This window comes from Trematomus bernacchii, unplaced genomic scaffold (assembly GCF_902827165.1).
Source record: "Trematomus bernacchii unplaced genomic scaffold, fTreBer1.1, whole genome shotgun sequence".
NCBI lineage: Eukaryota > Metazoa > Chordata > Actinopteri > Perciformes > Nototheniidae > Trematomus > Trematomus bernacchii.
The window spans coordinates 3,668,217-3,687,148 of NW_022988050.1; the positions used below are offsets into that span (position 1 = coordinate 3,668,217).

General features: G+C 40.0%; 1 protein-coding gene across 1 annotated transcript; it reads right to left on the bottom strand.

Annotated features, from left to right (window-relative positions):
• Positions 1-144: 144 nt before the first annotated feature.
• On the bottom strand, positions 145-17,549 carry si:ch211-183d21.1. Its single transcript, XM_034119152.1, has 12 exons — positions 17,144-17,549; positions 14,822-15,684; positions 13,986-14,166; positions 13,264-13,403; positions 10,598-11,163; positions 9,642-9,915; positions 8,770-8,965; positions 7,054-7,241; positions 5,949-6,044; positions 5,373-5,537; positions 4,413-4,506; positions 145-1,904 (listed from the first exon to the last, which is right to left on the bottom strand). The coding sequence occupies exons 2-12, from the start codon at positions 15,642-15,644 to the stop codon at positions 1,841-1,843; spliced, it is 2,787 nt and encodes a 928-aa protein (XP_033975043.1). The 5' UTR covers positions 15,645-15,684; positions 17,144-17,549; the 3' UTR covers positions 145-1,840.
• Positions 17,550-18,932: the final 1,383 nt, after the last annotated feature.

The window sequence follows — 18,932 nt, forward strand, 5'->3', positions numbered from 1 at the left end:
CACAGCAGAAAGGGAAGTGAGTGAATGCTTTTCTACAAAACAAAAACAAAATCATTATGTAGGTACTTCTTCGCCCGAGAGCAGCGTGAGGTAATTCGTAAAACAGGACATGCTGAAAAAGGACTGGGAGGCTGCACAAATTGCACATCAGCTGAAGTGTTTTATTTCAAACCTGCTACATGTGCATGACATTGGAAGGAAAATAAGACGGCAAAGAAACACAAATAAAGCATTTAAATTGTGTCCCAGGGTGGAAAAGCATTAAGCATGTTCTTTCAAATGTTCTTTCTCTCTGCTGCTATGAGAGACTTTTCGTACCCATGAAAAGTTTGTGGTTTCTCCTACAGTTAGATTTCAACTTATGATTGATGTGAACACGTGCTTCATCACATTTTGTTTGCATTTTTCATCATTGTGTAGCGTCTTCAGTGCGAACACATCACTTTTAATTCCACGCCAACATATTATTTTGAGTGCAATTTCTTCCTTCCCTTTTTTTTATTTTTCTTTATAATGTACCGTTTTACATACAACCTAGAAATATAGAAGTTTACAATAAAAGACATTTATACATAGCATAATTTCCGGGGGGGGCGGGGGGTTTCCTTACAAAAGAGGATTTCATTTACATGATTTTTCTGTTTTAAAATCTAGCTTTCTTTTCAAATGTATTTACAAGGTAACTGAAATGATTTGCACTACAGCAGATGAACGTTACAAGGTAAGCAATATTAGAAATAGAACATCATATCCAGGCTGAGATGATTATTTAATGGCACTTTGTATTAGAAATGTTATGATTAATTCCCCAATTTAAATATTTTTTTAAAAGAATTGAATCAAAACTTTGAAAATAGATGTTTTTTTTGTATTTTGACAATATTTTCTCCTTCAGATTGATGATAACTGCCAACCCTGGGAATAACTAACAACATATCCATAGTATTTACACTTATGGCTGTACTTTCCCCCTAATAAATGAGGAATCAGCTGATCAAATAACACAGAAGTAAAATTAGGCACAGTAGAGGTTTCTTAGCCACAAAAAAAAAAATCACAAATATTTTTTTCTGATTTTCTTAATAAGCCATTTTTCATTTCTCAAAAACAAATACGCTTTATTCATTTACTCTCTCTCATCCCTTTCTAATTTCCGTTCAAGAAAATGTAAACAGTTTGCTTGAAGTAAGCATACAAAAGTGGTTACCGACGGTGATCACATGTTAGCTAAAAGACATTCACATTAAAATCACAATCACGCCCTAACGTTTTTACAGCATGTAGCAGGAGAGCGAAGCAGGAAGTGGACCGCTTTGTAGACTAAATGTGAGCGTCACAAATATTATCTTGGTTATAACATCTGAATGTGATGAAAGTCATTATGTTGATAGAGCTTCCTGCATAGCATGGTGGTTCTTATATTTTTAAATACAACATGAACAAGTCAACAAAAATGACTCAAGTATTAAAAAGAAAATGCTCCCTTTTCTCTTCCTTTAAAAGTAGTAACCAGCACTGTTCACAGGCAAAGGTTGCACATCGACCTTTATAAAAATATGGTATTATCTGGCGTTTCTTATTAGATTCATGGATTGCTGTCGAAATGTCAACAGTGCCATGGAATATACCGCACAGACTCGACACAACTAGGCTGTTAACAAGACAATCCCGAGTCATTTCATCAGTGAGCCACTCAAAGACACTCAGAAGGACACTTGTGGTGGAACCTGTTTTTAACAACCGCATAATCAGTTACGTTCAGGTCAGATTAACCTCTGATTACCGCCCGCTCCCTCTGATGAAGTCCTCCCACGCACACGAGTACCTCCAGACGCCTGGATTATAGATCTGACAGTCCCTCTGCGTGCTCACTCAGCTCCATGGTGTAGTAGTCCATGGGGCGCCTGGAAATAGAGACCACGTTTAAAAAAAAAAAAACACACACGATTTTTTTTTTTTTTTGTGGCTAAGAAACTTCTACTGTGCCTAATTTACTTCTGTGTTATTTGATCAGCTGATTCCTCATTTATTAGGGGGAAAGTACAGCCAGAAGTGTAAATACTATGGACATGTTGTTAGTTATTCCCAGGGGAGCAGTTATCATCAATCTGAAGGAAAACATTTTTTAGAAATACAAAAAATGTACTAGTAACATTTCTTTTTTTTTTAGGTTAACAAATCTAAATATTTAAATTGGGGGAAATATCATAAAATTGCCAACAAAAAGTGCCATTAAATTGACCTTTTTAATTTTGATGTAAGCATCTATGGTTACTTTTAGCATCTATTTACGAACAGTTATATTTAAAATGTTGTATCTTGGTATATTTTCATTTTATAGTCTTATTTAATGTGTAAATATGTACGTCGTTGACATTTCATTTAATCTCATTGGCTTCTCATTGCATTGCATCGCTGCTACCTCTGCTTGTATCACTGCTTTTATGTATTTGTGTCTATGTATATTACTGCAGTGAGAGATGCCAACTAAATTTCGTTATACCGATGTATGATGACAATAAATGTTCTATATTATATATATATATATATTATTTCATTATAAACACTTCAACGTTTAGACATTTAAATTCCAATCATGAACAACGGGTGATTCTGACAGGAGACCTACTCGTATCCAAGCTCAAAATAATCATATTTCATCAAAGCTACTTTATGCTTCACATCTCATTTAAAATTCTATTTCCTCTGCGCATCAGGGAGGTTATTATTGACTGGACTGAGAGCAATGGTTGCATAATCATTGTGCAATTTCAAGACAACGGCTGCATATTGACACAGAGCTGAGAGGAGAGGACAGGAATATAAATACAAAACTTTTCTCATACAGTTTTTCAAGTAACTTAAGGCAATCCGGGAGTTATGATGATTAAAATGTAATGTAAAGAAGAATGAATAAGTATAAAGAATAAAGAATAAGTAAGAGCGTGGGAGAAATCTGTACAGTACATTCACCATGGACTTCTTTCCCTTCACATTTGTGTAAAATGATAAGACAAGAAAGAAGGTCATGCTCTTTCATTCTGACACTTGCTGCTGACATTTTGCACTTCCTGAAACTGTGATATTCTACTGGGAGAATATAACAATAAAAACTGATATCGATTTTTTGTGCACAGCGGATACTTGAACACCTTCTATCCTGGAGTTTGAGGTGATGATGTGACACTGAAACACGTCAGCTATAGATGTGTCACATCCTTCTAGGGGGGGGGGGGTAATCCTGAGTAACAGACCCTTGGAAAACTAACCATGGATAAAGCCACAAATAGCTGTATACAGTATACCGTGAGAAATTAGCCACAAAAAAAGTCATCTTGAAAGACATTTCCAGAACAAGCACACAGCATTGGCTAATTCCTATATTATACATACACTTTCTGCATATTTTTTATCTATAAGTTCATAGATGCAATAAACAAAGTATAATTATATATAAAACCTTAAATAAGCTCTGTTATCAAATATGTTAGGAGGCTCCAGACAAACTTAATTTGGTGGCAGAAGGAGAGAAAGAGTAAAGGTTGCAGACCCCTGCTCTAGGTTAGCTACAGGTCTGGAAGTCCACTCCAAATGTTTCTTAAACCTCAATCTCTACATTTATGGCAGCCTGTTGAATAACACTAACACAGAGAAATGTTGTCCGTATAGTTTATAGAATAAAATTAAGTTTGACTAAAAACACATACCTTTAAATAGTAAAACCAGAGAAACTGATAATGCTGTCGTGGTCTGTTTTTAAACTAGCCGTTTCCTTCTTATTTCAGTCTATACGGTGGACAGAGCTAATCATCTGCTGGCGTACCAACACTCAGAAGTCAAATAAATCATGTATATGTTGCATATTTTCATTATACTGTATATTATATAATATTGTTATTACAGCATTTCCACTATTTTACAATAAATGACTTAAGATGTTCTTTCCATGCACTGCTACTTTATATTTTCTTCCACTGAGAATTCAGACGTGTGCAACCCGTCAAGAGAGAGGCACAAATTGAGAGTGACTTTTCTATAATAGACCCAAAGTCTTTTCTGAAGAAGTCATCTAAAGACGGGAATAATGGCAATGAGCTGTGTGAAAAAGAAACAAAGCAACACATTTCCAGCGCTAGACTCCCAACAATGGGGCTAAATTGTTATCATTTCATCTCAATTACCAACACTTATTTCTAAATATGCTGTCCACAACACTCCATCACTCTTCATTTCTGACGTCAAAAGATTAAGCAAATGTTAATCATCTGGCTTTGTGATGATTTATGGCAAATGATCAGAGAATAAGGAAATGAAATGCTGTTGACATGGTGAAAAGAGAGATCTGTGATCAGCGTGCACGCCCAGCAGACAATAAGAGAGGAAGACAGCAGAGGAAAGTCAAGCGTGCTCACCTCCTCCTGTAGAAATATGTGAATAAAGCTGCGCCCAGTCCCAGCAGCAGGAGCACCGCTACGATCAGCCCGATCTGTAAGCCCAGGGCGGACGCTAGGAGAGAGAAACATCAACATCTGGTTACACTTCTATAAACAAGTCAACACGTTTAAATAGCAATTCAATCATCTATTGAACATTTCAATCAGCACAGATATTGCATGTTTGTGCCTAAATGCCTTCACACCACTATTCCAATTCCACACTTGCCCCTGCTTCTTTTTTCTTCTCACTTCTTCTACTCTTTCTCAATTATCCAGAGCAGTGGGTTTGGTCATTTTTCTCCGTAAACATCAGAGAGATTCAGCGAAATTTTTTTTACTTAGATGATGACTTTGTTATGGCTAGCAGGAGTATGTGAATGATTAGTGTAGTTGTCATCTTACATTTGTTTGTGTTGTTTGGCTTGTAACAGTGGCAAATAAAGCACAACTGGTTGTAAAACATGAATATCTAGTAGGAGTTTGGGGAGATATGGAAAGAACATATTGGCTCCATGCACAGGTTTGCTGCAAAAACGTTAATCATGTTATAGCAAACTCTTACTCTCTCTACTGACAACTTTGCTCTACACCAGAGGGTTTCAGGTTCGATATGCCGGTGATGTGTTAAGAGCACAAAAGAAACAGGTTGTTAGAGAGAAATTGGTGTTGTGTCCCCTAAAACTAATCATTGTATAATGTTCTGGATATCTCAAGGAAAAGCCTGGAGACAGGAGCATATGATTTTGGATGTTTACTTGCAAGAAAAGGCCACAGTCTTCTGTTTTTTATATTGGGATGTACCAAATCAAGCTTGCGGGGGGGTACATTTGAATTTCAGATTTAAGGGAACTGCACATACATCTCCCGTAAGTCATATTGGGAGAAGTCAAACATTTTAGACAACATGAACATTAAGAAGAACTGATTTTTGCTAACCTGTGCCTGAGTAGCGTCCCGTGGTTGGAGCGGAGCAGAAGTCTCCCTGAGCGGATGAAGGACTGGTGTGGGACGTCTGGATGATGAGGGCCTTCTGGTGGTCCGACAGCGCCTGGATGTTCCCCCACACTCGCAGCCATCCAGACACACAGGAAAAGTTGGCTCCTTGAGCACAAACAGAACAATCTCTCATTAAATACTGTACATGTGCAAGTTTAACCCAGAAAAACACAACAAAGTACTTATATATGAACGCTGCCGGATAATGTTACACGAGAAGTAGCCGCAGCAGGGCTCCTGAGTTCCTTTATGTTTCCACAGGTGTATAACGGCCTCTACAATTTGAAATCCTAAATACGTACTCTCCAAAAGCGTCTGCCTGAACATAATAACAGTTATTTAGGACAACTTTAGAGCTCCATGGTAACAGTGAAGTGAGGTTGATTGCTTTCATATTCTTCTCTGAGTGTCAGAGGTCTGTAATCATCTCCTTCTTCTCACAGAAAAAACACATTTCTTGCATTCAAAATAATCTGCCATATGTGATGGATTTATCCTGAGAGGGAAGTTCCTCACCTTGGAGATACAAGGCGGAGATGCCACAGTGACACTTTTGCTCCAGGTATTCGGCCACTTCAGCGACCCTCTTGCCCTGGATCAGACCACTGCAGTCTGGGAGAAACAGAGACAAATATAACACTTTTATAAAAAGACATATTTCCTGTGTTTTGACCGAACAGATACTGTAACATTTTGTCAGAAAAAACACCAACATGTTCGGTTTAAAATTCTCACACATTTAGGGTCTGTGTTTATTGGTTTGTTTTTGCGGTCTTCCTAAAAACAACGTTTGGGCATTTTAACCTTTATAAGAAACTGTACAATTAAGATTAAGACTAAGAATAGAAAGAGGATCATGACATGCAAAAATCACAAACTGGGTTCAACAAGAAACACATACCATTTACGTTACAGCCATAATGAATTTTGCATATAATCATAGTAATGTTAATATGGCAAAACTAAAGCTACATGTATTCCATTAATAAACTGAAATGGATACCATTCAACGGCACTATGCATTGTTTAAACTTGATATAAATACATAATTCAGAGGTCTGAAACCACACTTATTGCACCCCTTGAGCCTAATTGTGTGACCCTGGGTAATCAGTCTGATGTACCTAGTTGTAAAGTGTCTCTTTTAACAAAATAATAATAATAACGTTTATTTATTATAGCACCTTTCGCAGTAATAGAATTCACAAAGTGCTTCACAAGTAAGAACAAAAGTTAAAATTAAGACCACAGAAACATGAATACAATAACCACATGAGGCAGAAATGTAAGGTCAACATAAAAACAAACGTGGAGTCCTGAAAGGAACAGACATAATAACAGAACACATCACACACATTTCAAGTAGACAAACAAAAGCCAATGTAAAAAGATAGGTCTTCAGTAGTTTTTTTAAAAGCTTCTACAGAGACTGCAGAGCGGATGACTATAGGGAGAGAGCTCCACCGTCACAAGGCACCAGGTCACACTTCATAGCTATATCTTTTCAAGTTGTTAATGCAATTTAAGACTATGTGCATTTTTTTTTTTTTTAAGGAATGCCTCTATGAGCTTTACACCCTCTATTCTTGCTCCATAGTATTTTTCTACATTGTATTCTCACCTCCGGGCGGCTGCGGCTGTGCGTCGCTGGGCAGTGGGCCGAGGCACAGGTCGATATGACTGGAGAAGGCGGAGCTGGGACAGAGGTTGGTGCTGTGAGGAGTGGGAGAGGAGGTGGTCCAGGAGGAGGGGCTCCTCACCTCGCAGCACGAACACCGACTGAGCGACACAGGACCGTCTTCCACTGACCTGCACATTTTTTTTAAAAATACAAACATATTTGTGTGTTAGCGAAAAGCAAGAAAAAAGCAAAAAATAAGATATTAAGTCAAACAGAATGAAGGTTTCCATGCACACAAATTAGTGTAAGCCCATCATGTATTTTGCATCATTTAAATGGATAACACAAAACATTAAGCCTACATAGATTCCTTGAATAAACAAACATGATTAACTGCACTTTGCAATATTTACACTCTGTATAAAATACATAATTCAGAGCCTATGTAACAAAATGAGTGTTTGTCATTGAGTCTAATTTTGTTAACCCTGGGTAATCATCTAAAGTGCCTCTGTTAACCTGAACTTTAAATGACTATGTACAAAGCAGTCTGTTAGCTGGTGATTGAATACGATTGCTGCTGTAAATAGGAAAAAAACTAGCCAATCACCATCGGAAATCCAGAGTTTACCGCAAGAAATAGTTTAGTAGAAGTGGTCACATCCCCAGGTGATTGTGACTGATTGAATTATTTACCCCCACCTGCAAATAACCCCTGAAAAGGTGTTTATCTGACACAGTTTCACGCTGCTCTAATCAAGTAAAGCTGAAGTGTTCAACCAGCAAGAATAAGCTAGATTTTGAAAGTACCACACAGAAAAATATCCCCCAAAACACACGAGCGATGTGGCAGGACGAGACGAGAGCGTTAGGGAGAGCAATGCAGCACAATATTCTCACAGTATCCTCACGTGTCGTTAACATGTTAGCAAACATCTAACATTAAGAATGAACATTACTTTTGTTATTACTCACAGCAACCTTGTGGAAGACTACAATTACGTGCAATTCAGATTTATTTTTCAATAAATGATTCCACAAACAACAAACAACATAATTATTACATTCAAACAAACTACTTGTAGTAGATGAAGTACATTATTCAAAAGTTTACATTAACTTTGAATAATAACACGGGGGAAACGGATCCTCTCTTTTCCCCTCTCCCTCCCTCTCTCTCTCTCTCTCTCTCTCTCTCCTGCCAGCCCGTCAGTTTCTCATGCAGCGCGCTAAACAGTGGGCGGGGCTTCAGCTGATTATGCAGCAGCTGATCTGATCTCTCTCTCTCTCGCGTCCGGTTACACTTCACTCGCGTTTATGTCCATATCGATCAGATCCAGCTCTCCTGATCGGCCTTTATAGAGAGCACCGATCAAACTATTAAGAGTGAATATCGATCGGAGCATCCCTAATTATTACCGGACATTTTGAATTTACCGGTTTTTAATAAATGTTACCAGCTAAAAAACGGTAATTACCGGCTAACGGAAACCCTGGTATGTAGGCGAGTGGATTTGTTTTAATCTAATGGGTTTTGTCTTTTTTTAGTTTAGCGTGCCTTAGTTAGCACTGCAGAAAAAGTTGCCATGGTAATCTTTGGTTAAAAGAGAAGAAGCTGGGAAAAGATAATAAGGTTAACGCCTCTACAGCAGTTTGATTAAAGCCCTAATTGAGTTTAAGAACGTGACAGCTCTCAGTGATTCATGCTGTGTTCACCTGGCAGCTGGGATCACTTGTCTCCCTCTGCTGGACGACAGAGAGGAGAGCAGCTGCTGGTTTTCACTGAACACCAGCACGTCTCTGAGGCTGGAGTTGGTCAGCGCTGTGCCGGCTCTGCAGACACTGAACAGGTCGTAGCACAGGACCACCGCTCCTCGGGCCGGCACTGAAGAACCTTCCAGAAACGTCTGATCTAAGCAGGAGAGAGGGGAGGCGTGGTGAGACAATCAATCAGAAAGCCTTGATTCCTAGCAGGGACATTTACATTGTTACAGGACAAAAGTTAAATGAATACAAAATAAATAAGCTAACATATCTATTAAAACACACGTTATCATATTAAAATAGGCATAAAACTATGGTATACATAAAGAGGCAAGCAGTGATTACAATAATAACGTGTTTAAAGAAAAACTGATTACTGATATTGCAATTGCGGTATGATTCACGACATAGGAGGGATCGGTCGTTTTTGAATCCTAACTCTTATCATGATTCCTAAATACATTACATTATTACGGTGTGTTTGTTTAAAGGATTTTTTGCAAACAATTTGGTTTTGTTGAGTCTGTAGAATATGATTTGCAGGCCGGGATAATTCCCCAGCTTCAAAACTTTATAAAAAATTGTGTTTTAATACATTTAAATATTGCACAAGTTCATTTTTGCAATTTCTGAAAATATTCAGATTCATCTTCAGTACTAGTTTATTGCACATGAGCAGTGTCATTGCACAACAGTGGTATAGTTTCAAAACAAGTCAAATAAGAAAACAAAGACACAGAGAGAGTGTGTGGGAGAGACTATTCAGAGTGCACTATTATTAATAAAGTGAGAAGAAAGACAACAAGACCTCCTCCTGCCCTCACCTGCTCCGGTGACATTTCCCACCACGTAGAGTCCATCGTCGTCCACAGAGCCGGTGAGAGGCATCGCGATGACGGTGCCGCTGTGCTCCTGATCGAACACGGAGAGCACCAGGCCCCGCAGGTCTGTCCTGGGGGGGCCGTGCAGCTCCACAAAGCTCCTCTGCTGGTTGTGATTGGTCCAATGGCTGCTCGCCACCTCGCTGATGACCACACCCTCAGGGGCGGGAGGCGGGCGGGGGCAGATGTTCTCCCTCAGAGGCGTGGGCGGAGCCACCTGCAGAGATTGATGAATTTAAACATTTATGGTTGAAAAATGTCTTGAAAGAATCCCATAAGGAACAGCTGCATCACTTTGGATATGGGTGCAATAACAGAAAAAACACTTTGTTAAGGTTTTGTTTAAAAACTTCCTGAACTATCGCCTTTGGTGAAAATACATTTCCGGAAAGTTATAGAAGCAATTTACGGCTATTGACACTGGGTCTGTTGCAAACCGGACTTATCCCTTCTTTCTTTTATTAAAAATTCTATTAATTTTGATTTTCTTTATTCAATTTTCACTTTGTATGTATTAGTTTTTTCTTAGTTTATTCATTTAGTTATTTTTGATTGTATTTATTTTTCGTCCAATTTGTATTTGTGTTTATTTATTTGTACGTTTATATATTTTAAACATTTGTACATACTAAAATTACACGTACCATGATTATTTTCTTTGCCTGCGTCTTTGTGCTGACTTAGGCTAACCAGACCTAGCATCATATTCATAAATATGAGCGGTAGCTGTATTCTCATCTATTTCCCAGCAAAAAGGTGAATAAGTAAACTTCCCTTTCCCTACATTATTTAATTAAATATGTTTTCCACAATCTTGTGTTTCTGCCACTTGGCCACATCAGAGTTAGTACTAACAAAGTGTTTGAATTCATCATGCTGTGAGAAACCTCTGCACTCACAGAGAAAGCGGACAGGTCGTACGGGTAGAGGCCCCTGCAGCGACTGAGGGCCTCGTCTCCGGGCAGAACATCGGGGTCCTCCAGCAGAGGGAGCTGTCCCGGGGTCAGAGCTTTACTCAGATCCTGCGCCTCCTTATCCGACCCCCTCTGCCGGTACACCACCGCATCCATGAGCCCTTTGGTGGGGATGCCCCTCTGTGAGGCGGACGGGGGGCCGTAGGGGCTTCGATACAGCGCCACAGCGTCAGGCCCGTTCTGGATGGTGTTGGGGGGCAGGCGGAGCGACGGAGCCGGCACCAGCCTGTCACTGCCCAGCAGGAAGTAGCCCTTAGAGGTGGTGTAGTGTCCACTCAGGCTGATCTCCCTGTAGGGTTTGTTGTTGTGCGCGCTGAACAGCAGGATCCAGATGCCCTGCAGGGACACCCGGCGCCCCGACGGGTGCCACAGCTCGATGTACTCGCCGTCCTCAGCGGCGCCGGGGGTGTCCGTGTTCAGCTCGTTGATCAGGAAGTCACCGTTCCCCCAGGGTGGGAGGTGGGGAGGGGAATCTGTGCCTCCTGGAGTCACTAACGCATAAGGAAAAGTTTTAATTTGCTGCTGTTAAAGGAATAGTTTCACAGTGGTATTTGTGTTGACTTAACAGACACATAACATGCTATTAAAATAACTTTACAGATTATTTTAGGCAGAATTCATTTCTTTTGGACATGATCAGGCTAGTTGTTTCAAATAATTTATGCTAAGCTAAGTGTCTGCTGGCCATAACTTCATATTTGTTTAGGCATGTTTGAGAGTGGTGTCTATTTTGTTATTGGCAAAAACGGGATTGAGTTTATTAAGCAAAAAGGACCTGTTTTGAATGCATTTGAATGAATATAAAGGGACATTAAGAACGTTAATTATATTAATGCTCTCATTTTATGTTTGGTACAGTAACACAATACCTATAAAGTGCAACAGATGGCAGTATCATCTTTCAGGAATCAATTCAATGAGAATTTAGAAGAAGTATTTCCCACATAATCGTTTTTTTTCTCTTCCATTAAAGTTTGGCTAACCGTGAAGTATTTTCCGGGTGTAACCTAAGGCAGGGTGGACAGCCAATGCTTAATATTGTAATAAATAAAAATCAGAATCTGTCTGATCTGATTTTGAGGATCTTAAGGTTTAAAATATTTTCCTGATCTTGGGAAAAGAAGTTGAGAAAGAAATCTCACCACCAGGTCCATTCAGTAGCTGTTCTGGAGCTTTAATAATAAGAATACAAATAAGGTCTTTAATCTTTAAAAGTTAATGTATCCACGTGTTCCTATCTTAAATCATATCTGGCTGCTTGCAGCATATTTTTCACTTTCATATTTTGAAAAATCTAGCTGCATTCTACAATATGCATCCAAATCATTTTACATATTTACATATAAATCTTTTCAAGGGAAAAGAGGAAGAAGTCCACAAGGAAACTGATTCTCTGAGTTCATTATTATCTTTCATTTCTCTTAATGTTGGTTAATTCTTGAAGCAACATCCATCAACAGATCTCAGTTCTTTAATTTGTAATACTTGTGTCAGTGATGTAGCTTTGTTCCCTAGTTCCTCAGCTGACCAATGATACAATAAATAATTTCCCCGCGGTCAGCAGACTGCAGGATGGGCATGATGACGAATGTCTTTCTGAGAATGATTCCATTGTTCCTCAAGATTAAGAAGACATTTACTAGAAATTATCCATGATGGCATGCCTACACATGTAGCTCCTAATGTGCCAAGTATTCAACATTAACAGTCTCTCCTTGCAGATGACTCATCCCAGGGATGCGGGAAGTCAGTCAGAGTTGGGTGTGGGGGGGGGGGGGGGGGGGGGGGGGTCGGTGCTCGCAGAAGGCCCCATCCGCGAGGTGTGCAGTCTGTGTGATCTGCGTGTAGGGAGGGGCGGCCCTGTATAATAACGTCATATTAAATGCAGTCATTTGGTCTTTAGCAACAGCTTGTGCGAGCAGCGCATTCATCGGTGTTCGTTTTAATGCTGCCAGTTTGTTGACGGCCTGTGTGTTGATGGGCCTTCTCATGCTCCCTACATGTTTCCCCTGCCTTTCGCCAGTTGTTAAACCCTGCTTTCACAAAACTCCCATCCCTGATCTTGTCTGCACTGACGAGCTTCTTTTCTATAGCAGAGCAACAGAAGACGCACACCGCATTATCACTTTCTCTTATATAGTGAAGCTTTTTATAGACTGCTTACACCAACATAATAACTCAAAAATAGTAACTCAAAATAAAACTTTTGTATCGATTTGTTTAGTGAACTTTTTGGCGTTGCAGTTACAACTCTCCACCAACAGATGGGGGTGCTGCAGCCCCCTCAGCACCCCCCCTTCCCGCGTCCATGATTCATCCTGTTTTTCTCACAGCCACACGTTATTTCTCTTTATTGTTGAGTCATTGTCACTACTTAATGATCTTGTTCTCATGCCTACTTATCATGGCCAAACGTTATGTAATTTGCACAATGTCTGAATCAGATGGGCGTTCATACTGCCTGTCAATCATTACCTATTCCCTTTCTTACTGCATGCAAACTGCAGGAAGAATCTTCTTTTGAATCAAACCAAATACAGATCTTAATAATGTTGGGTATATACTATAAATAACAGTCATGCAGCACTCACCCATGCTGTGCGGGCAGATCTTTGGCCAGGGGCACTGGTTTGGCTGAGCTGGGGTCTGCGGGGCCTCCCAGAAGACACCAGGGTCTCTGGCCCAGGTGGCCACACCACAGCGACTCAGATAGTAGCCCCCCTCTCTTAAACTGAAACAAAAATGAAATAATTAAAAAACAAACTCAATGAATCAACCCTTATTTTATCCGAGTGCAACCAGCTGGTTGACTTCATGGGTTCTAATAAAGGTCCATACGTTTTGGTTTGTGACTAAATGACTGCAACACTAATGAAACCCACATCAGCTCCAGCTGTTGCCAACAATGTTAAACATTAAATATTATTTTTGTCATGTTTGTCTTCAGCATTTTGCTCCAAGCACTGTTGCACTTCAGTAAAGCCTCACGGCGACGCTAGCGTAACTGAAAACCTTTCAGTATTGTTTTGTAACCTTCAGTTCTCATCAGTGACGTGCGAATTAAACTTGCAATTTCAAAATCAATTTCTATGTCTTCGACTCAGTGTGAAAGAAAGTCTACTTGTGACGATTGCTCCACAGGGATGACGCACCAAACTGTAAAAAAAGTATCAGCAAAGAGGAACAATGGTCACAAGCTGACCCTTTGAGATAAATGCTTCAATGTGTTTCTCAACACTTGCACCTCTTGTTTTGTACTGCAGTCACATTGGTTTGGTTTTACTTGATGGAGGAGACTCTCATAGTGTCTTGCCTGTTGCTGAGTTGGTAGGGCTCTCTGCCGGGGATGAGAGTCTCAGTGAGGTTGGCGCTTGGCTTGTTTCCAGGTCCAGCAAACACAAACGCATCTAGAGGCTGAATCTGGCTCAGTGGACTGCCCAGGGGGAAGTCCACGGCTCTGCCACTGTAAATAGCCACTGCCCCAGAATCATCTCCTGAGAAGAAATCAAAACAGGAACAAATAATTTATAATAAAACGAAAGTGAGTGAATAATTAAAAGAGTAATTTATTCCATATAGGTCATCGTATAGCCCGAGGCTCACCAAGACCCCTTTTTTTTTCCCTTCCTAAGAGTCCATAAGGACCTGCAATTTTAAAGCTCCATCTGATTAAAACAAATTCCCAGCTCACTAAAATCTCTCGCATCATTTAATTTCTTAAAAGCATCTCTTTTCTCTTTCAAACGACCTGCTCTTGCTTCTAATTTCATTTAAAGAATGATGATTTTGGTTCCTTTCTCTTTCTCTCATCTCTTTCTCAATGTGTTGATGCATGCTCATATATACTGTATACTGTGTATAGCGCTGTAGTATTACATGCAATTCAGGATATGTATATTAGTAGGCATGGGAGAGCTTTTGTCTATGTGTGTGTCTTTTTTTGTTAAGGACTCCTTTCAAAACAATATGGTTCATCTCAAGGTGCTTATTCTTTAAATAAACTCAAATGAAAAGGTACCAAAATTCCCCAAAGCTCCTCTTAGCTTCCGCTTGTGAAACCTGATGAAATAGAAAGCTCAACCCAAAAGCAATCATAATCAAAATAACATTTTCCAGCATAAGATCCCAACAAACCCACAGCCCACTGACCTTTCATGAAGCTCTTCTCTATGTTCACGGAGATCAACCCGTTCCTGGATGTTGCCAAGTTCACGTCCACGCTCACGCTGACCCTGTCCGTTCTCCCGTCCAACACAACCAGCGCCAGAGGACCCGCAGCCGGAGCCTCCGTCAGCTCCACGAAGCCGTCCACCTGCCCTCCTCCCAGCTTCAGCTCGGTGATCACAGGGATGGTGGCTGGAGCGGCAGGAGGGGTGCAGTTATTCCTCTGACCCGGGGAGGGGGAGGACACCTGGAAGCCCCAGCGATCTTCAGACAGCAGGCACCTCTCGATGGACTCGTCCCCCTCCAGGGTCGATTCATCCTCCACAAACGCCGGCTCACCTGGGGTCAGAGTCTCAGCGAGGAACTCTGCCCCTCCAGTACGCCGGGTCATGTACACCACGGCGTCCACCATTCCGAAGGCGGTGACGTTCATCTTCTCGTTGTAGCGAGATGCAGACGTGTGGTAGAGGACGATGGCGTCGGGCCCGTTCTGGACGGTGTTGGGAGGCAGGAGGATGGCGGGTTTGGGCAACATGTCCACCGAGCCCACCAGGAAGAACCCCCTGTCGTCTGTGCTGTGGCCTTTGAGGTCCAGCACCTTGTAGGCTATGTTTCCGTTTCCGTTAAAGAACACCAGGGTGTAGCCGTCCAGGGAGGAGCGTTGTCCACTCGTGTGATACAACTCCACAAACTCAGTGGTGTCCAGTCGGGGGTTGTCGGCGTTGATCTCGCTGATGATGAGGCAGGGGTCGCCTCGGACTACCACCACCAGGCAGAGACAGGCCACACAGGCCAGACTGACCACCATGATTTACAGCTTCTCCGAAATAACCTCAGCAGGGGAGATTCTACAAAAAAAAGTTACATTCCTCAGAAAACATTACTGATGAAATCTCATTGTGTAAATATTGTCTCAATGCACAAATAGTCAACCCTAGATATTGTAGGCTCAATGTTCCTGCTCTTAGCGACGGAAAGATCTGCGTGAGGAGATCAGGCCTGCAAAAGCTAAAACCTCTTTTAAGTCACATTTAAAAACTCCCTTTTCTTATAATTGCATTTTTATTTTGTTACATTTCATTTATTTTTAAACTGCTTTTAAATGCTGATGTTTAGTTCACTTGCTCTGTGTATTTTTACCGTTGTTCTGTGTTATGTGAAAGCCCTTTGTAACTATGTTTTAAAATGTGCTATTTAAATAAAGTGTATTATTATTATTGTTATAAAGTCAATAGTGGGGATCAGAAATATCATGATATTTGCTATAACCTAGCATTCTTCCATGTCACAATCATTGCCAATAAGGTTTACACTAACAAGGAAATATAGAAATGTTCTTAAAACGTGTGAAACCTGGTAATCTTATGGCTAATAAAGTAAAACCTCAGTAATATAAAGTGTTGATTCAGACAAAGTGGGGTATTACATCAGAAATATCATGATATTGTCACCCAGCCTTCTTCCACATCAGAATCAGGTTTATCTGCAAGTAGGTTTACACATTCAAGGAAATATAGATATATTCTTAAAACCTGTGAAACCTGGTCATCTTAAAAGCTAATAAAGTTCAGTCATATAAAAGTGTCAACACTGTGGTTTATTAAACTGAAGCAGCACTGGGATTTCATTTGAAGGGACACACAATCTGAGCCACAGAAAAGGACTGGCTACTGTTTCCAAAGCGTGTTCACTGTACTGTAATCAAATCTTATGTTTACCACTTGCAGAACAGACTCCCTGGAGGAGAAACCTCATAATATCATGAATGAGTCTTCTATGAGTCTATTGTGGTGACATTGGGAATGCACGTCTTATGCATGAGTCATGAAATGTTGCGAAACTCACACTGGCAAAGCAGATGGAAGTTTTGTATGAAACGGCCAAAATGCTTTTAGCTGTAAATAAACGGGATACATGTGCACATAATGTAAAATACAATGCAAATGTGTCATTTTAATAGCAACAAGCTGAGCACTACATGCAGTTTAGCAACCCACTTTCATCCCTGAAGATCTTAAAATCGTCACAGATTTAAGGATAGCGACACAAATGAGTCCTTAAAGAAGCTCCATTAGTTTGCACGACATGCACTCTGTAAGCATACCACGTTGTGACAAAAACAGAGGTTTTAGGATGTAAAAAGAGACTATGGAGTTAAAATTCTGCCCTGGAATTATCTCCCATCTCATGGCAGTTATTCCAGTCACGGTCAGCCTGCAATGCATGCATCTTTCCGTCGAAAAAAACCCCTGTCAATCTGCTTTCTATCACTGCCACACAAGATTCTAAAAACACGTCGTGACTTACCGTGTTTTCTTCGCTGCTAGTCGGCCAGGTGTCGCCTGTTGCACCGTCGAAACGTGTCCGGTTGGAAGTGAAAACGTCGGAAATGGTTTTGGTAAAGTTTGTTTTCTGCCCTCCGCCGCTCCCTTCATTCACAAAGCAGCACTTTCTCCCCCCGGACTGTGGGCGGTCAGACTGACTGAGGGGGAAGATGCCTGCCAGGGGAAGCTTCCTTTCTTTTTCTTTTTTTACGGCTCACCATTCAGCCATCCACAGCTGAAGATAAAACACCAGCAGCACCCTGAGAAACCAATTAAAAGACAAGTGTAACCCCCCACGCTATGTTGCAAAGACACAGAAATATCTGCACTCTAAAACTGGTTATTTATGTTTTTTAGAGGAAGATAATACCGTGGCAATGAGTTCATCCCAAGAATCCTTATAAAAGACCTGAAGGGGGCCCCTGACCCCAGTTTGTGAATTAGGGGAGAGCGGGTTCACTGAGACTTCAATGACAGCAGAAGTCCCGCCCATTGTCAGGTCACTACTTCCTGTAGAAAAAAATACATTTTAATTTTCATTGTTTAATCTGTTTTATATTTCAAAGCTGGACAGGTACCTCTTCTCCAAAAAGTAAAAAAGAAAGCAGAAATATTTGCCTGCGAATGAGTGGTAAATGTTAAATAAAGGAATCTTTATTTATTTACTAATGATCTTTAGTTTAAATGTTAAATAAAGGAATTTAAACTAAAGATCATTAGTTCTATAGATTTCTCACTTTAGGGTTTCAGTGTTTCTTCAAATTTTATGAAAAGCTGTTTTAATATTTTAGGTTTTCTATTTAGGTCCCCTTCTTTGAAAAGTCAAGGTAGAAAAAGAAGAAACAACTTTATTCCACCTACAGGTCATAACTTCCTGTACAGTAGCTTTACGAACAAAATATTACATTTTGTATTTTCAACTGAACAGGTCCTTTCCTTTCTGAGAAGTAAAGAAGAAGAAACATCTTTATCTGTGTAACACTTAAAGCTCATAACTTCCCATAGCTTTCAACACAACTCATTTTAGTTTGTCAGGGTTTCTTCTGTATTTCTGAAGAGCTGTTTTAATATTTTAGGTTTTATATTTTAAACTGAAGGTCCCAACTTCTTATAACTTTGATCACAATTCATTTTAGAAAAGCTGTTTGAATATATTAGGTTTTATATTCTAGGTCCTCTTTTCCAATAAGTAATATACGTTACATTACATTGCATTTAGCTGATGCTTTCATCCAAAGCGAATTACAATAGGTGCAATAAAACATGAAGAATCAAACTCAGAACAACAACACCATAACAACATGTTAACAAAAGAAGAAGCAAACGCGTTTTCGGTGACGCTGAAAAACAACAGTGTTGACAGAGCATGAATAATAGCATACTGCTTCCGTGCCAGGCGCAGAAAATAGAATATACTGATTAATAATGTATGAATAAAGAAATAGGCTACACTGACACACACATAAGAACCTAAAATTGCATTTTCCTCAAAACGTAAATATGTAAAATATCAAATCAAAGATATTTTTGGTTGCCACAGGATACAACTCATTAAAAATACTACAATAAAAAGGTTTGACAATATTATAATCTTTTTTCATTGGGGCATTTTAAGCTCTGGCTATTAGCAGTATTAGAATACACACACCTGACTATATTAATGGTTTACTTATTGTCATTTTGCTTAAGGCTACTAACACATTTCCAGTAATAGGTTTACTATCGTGGGGGCCTTGAGTTATGCTTCCCTTGGGAAATAGAAGAATGTGTGA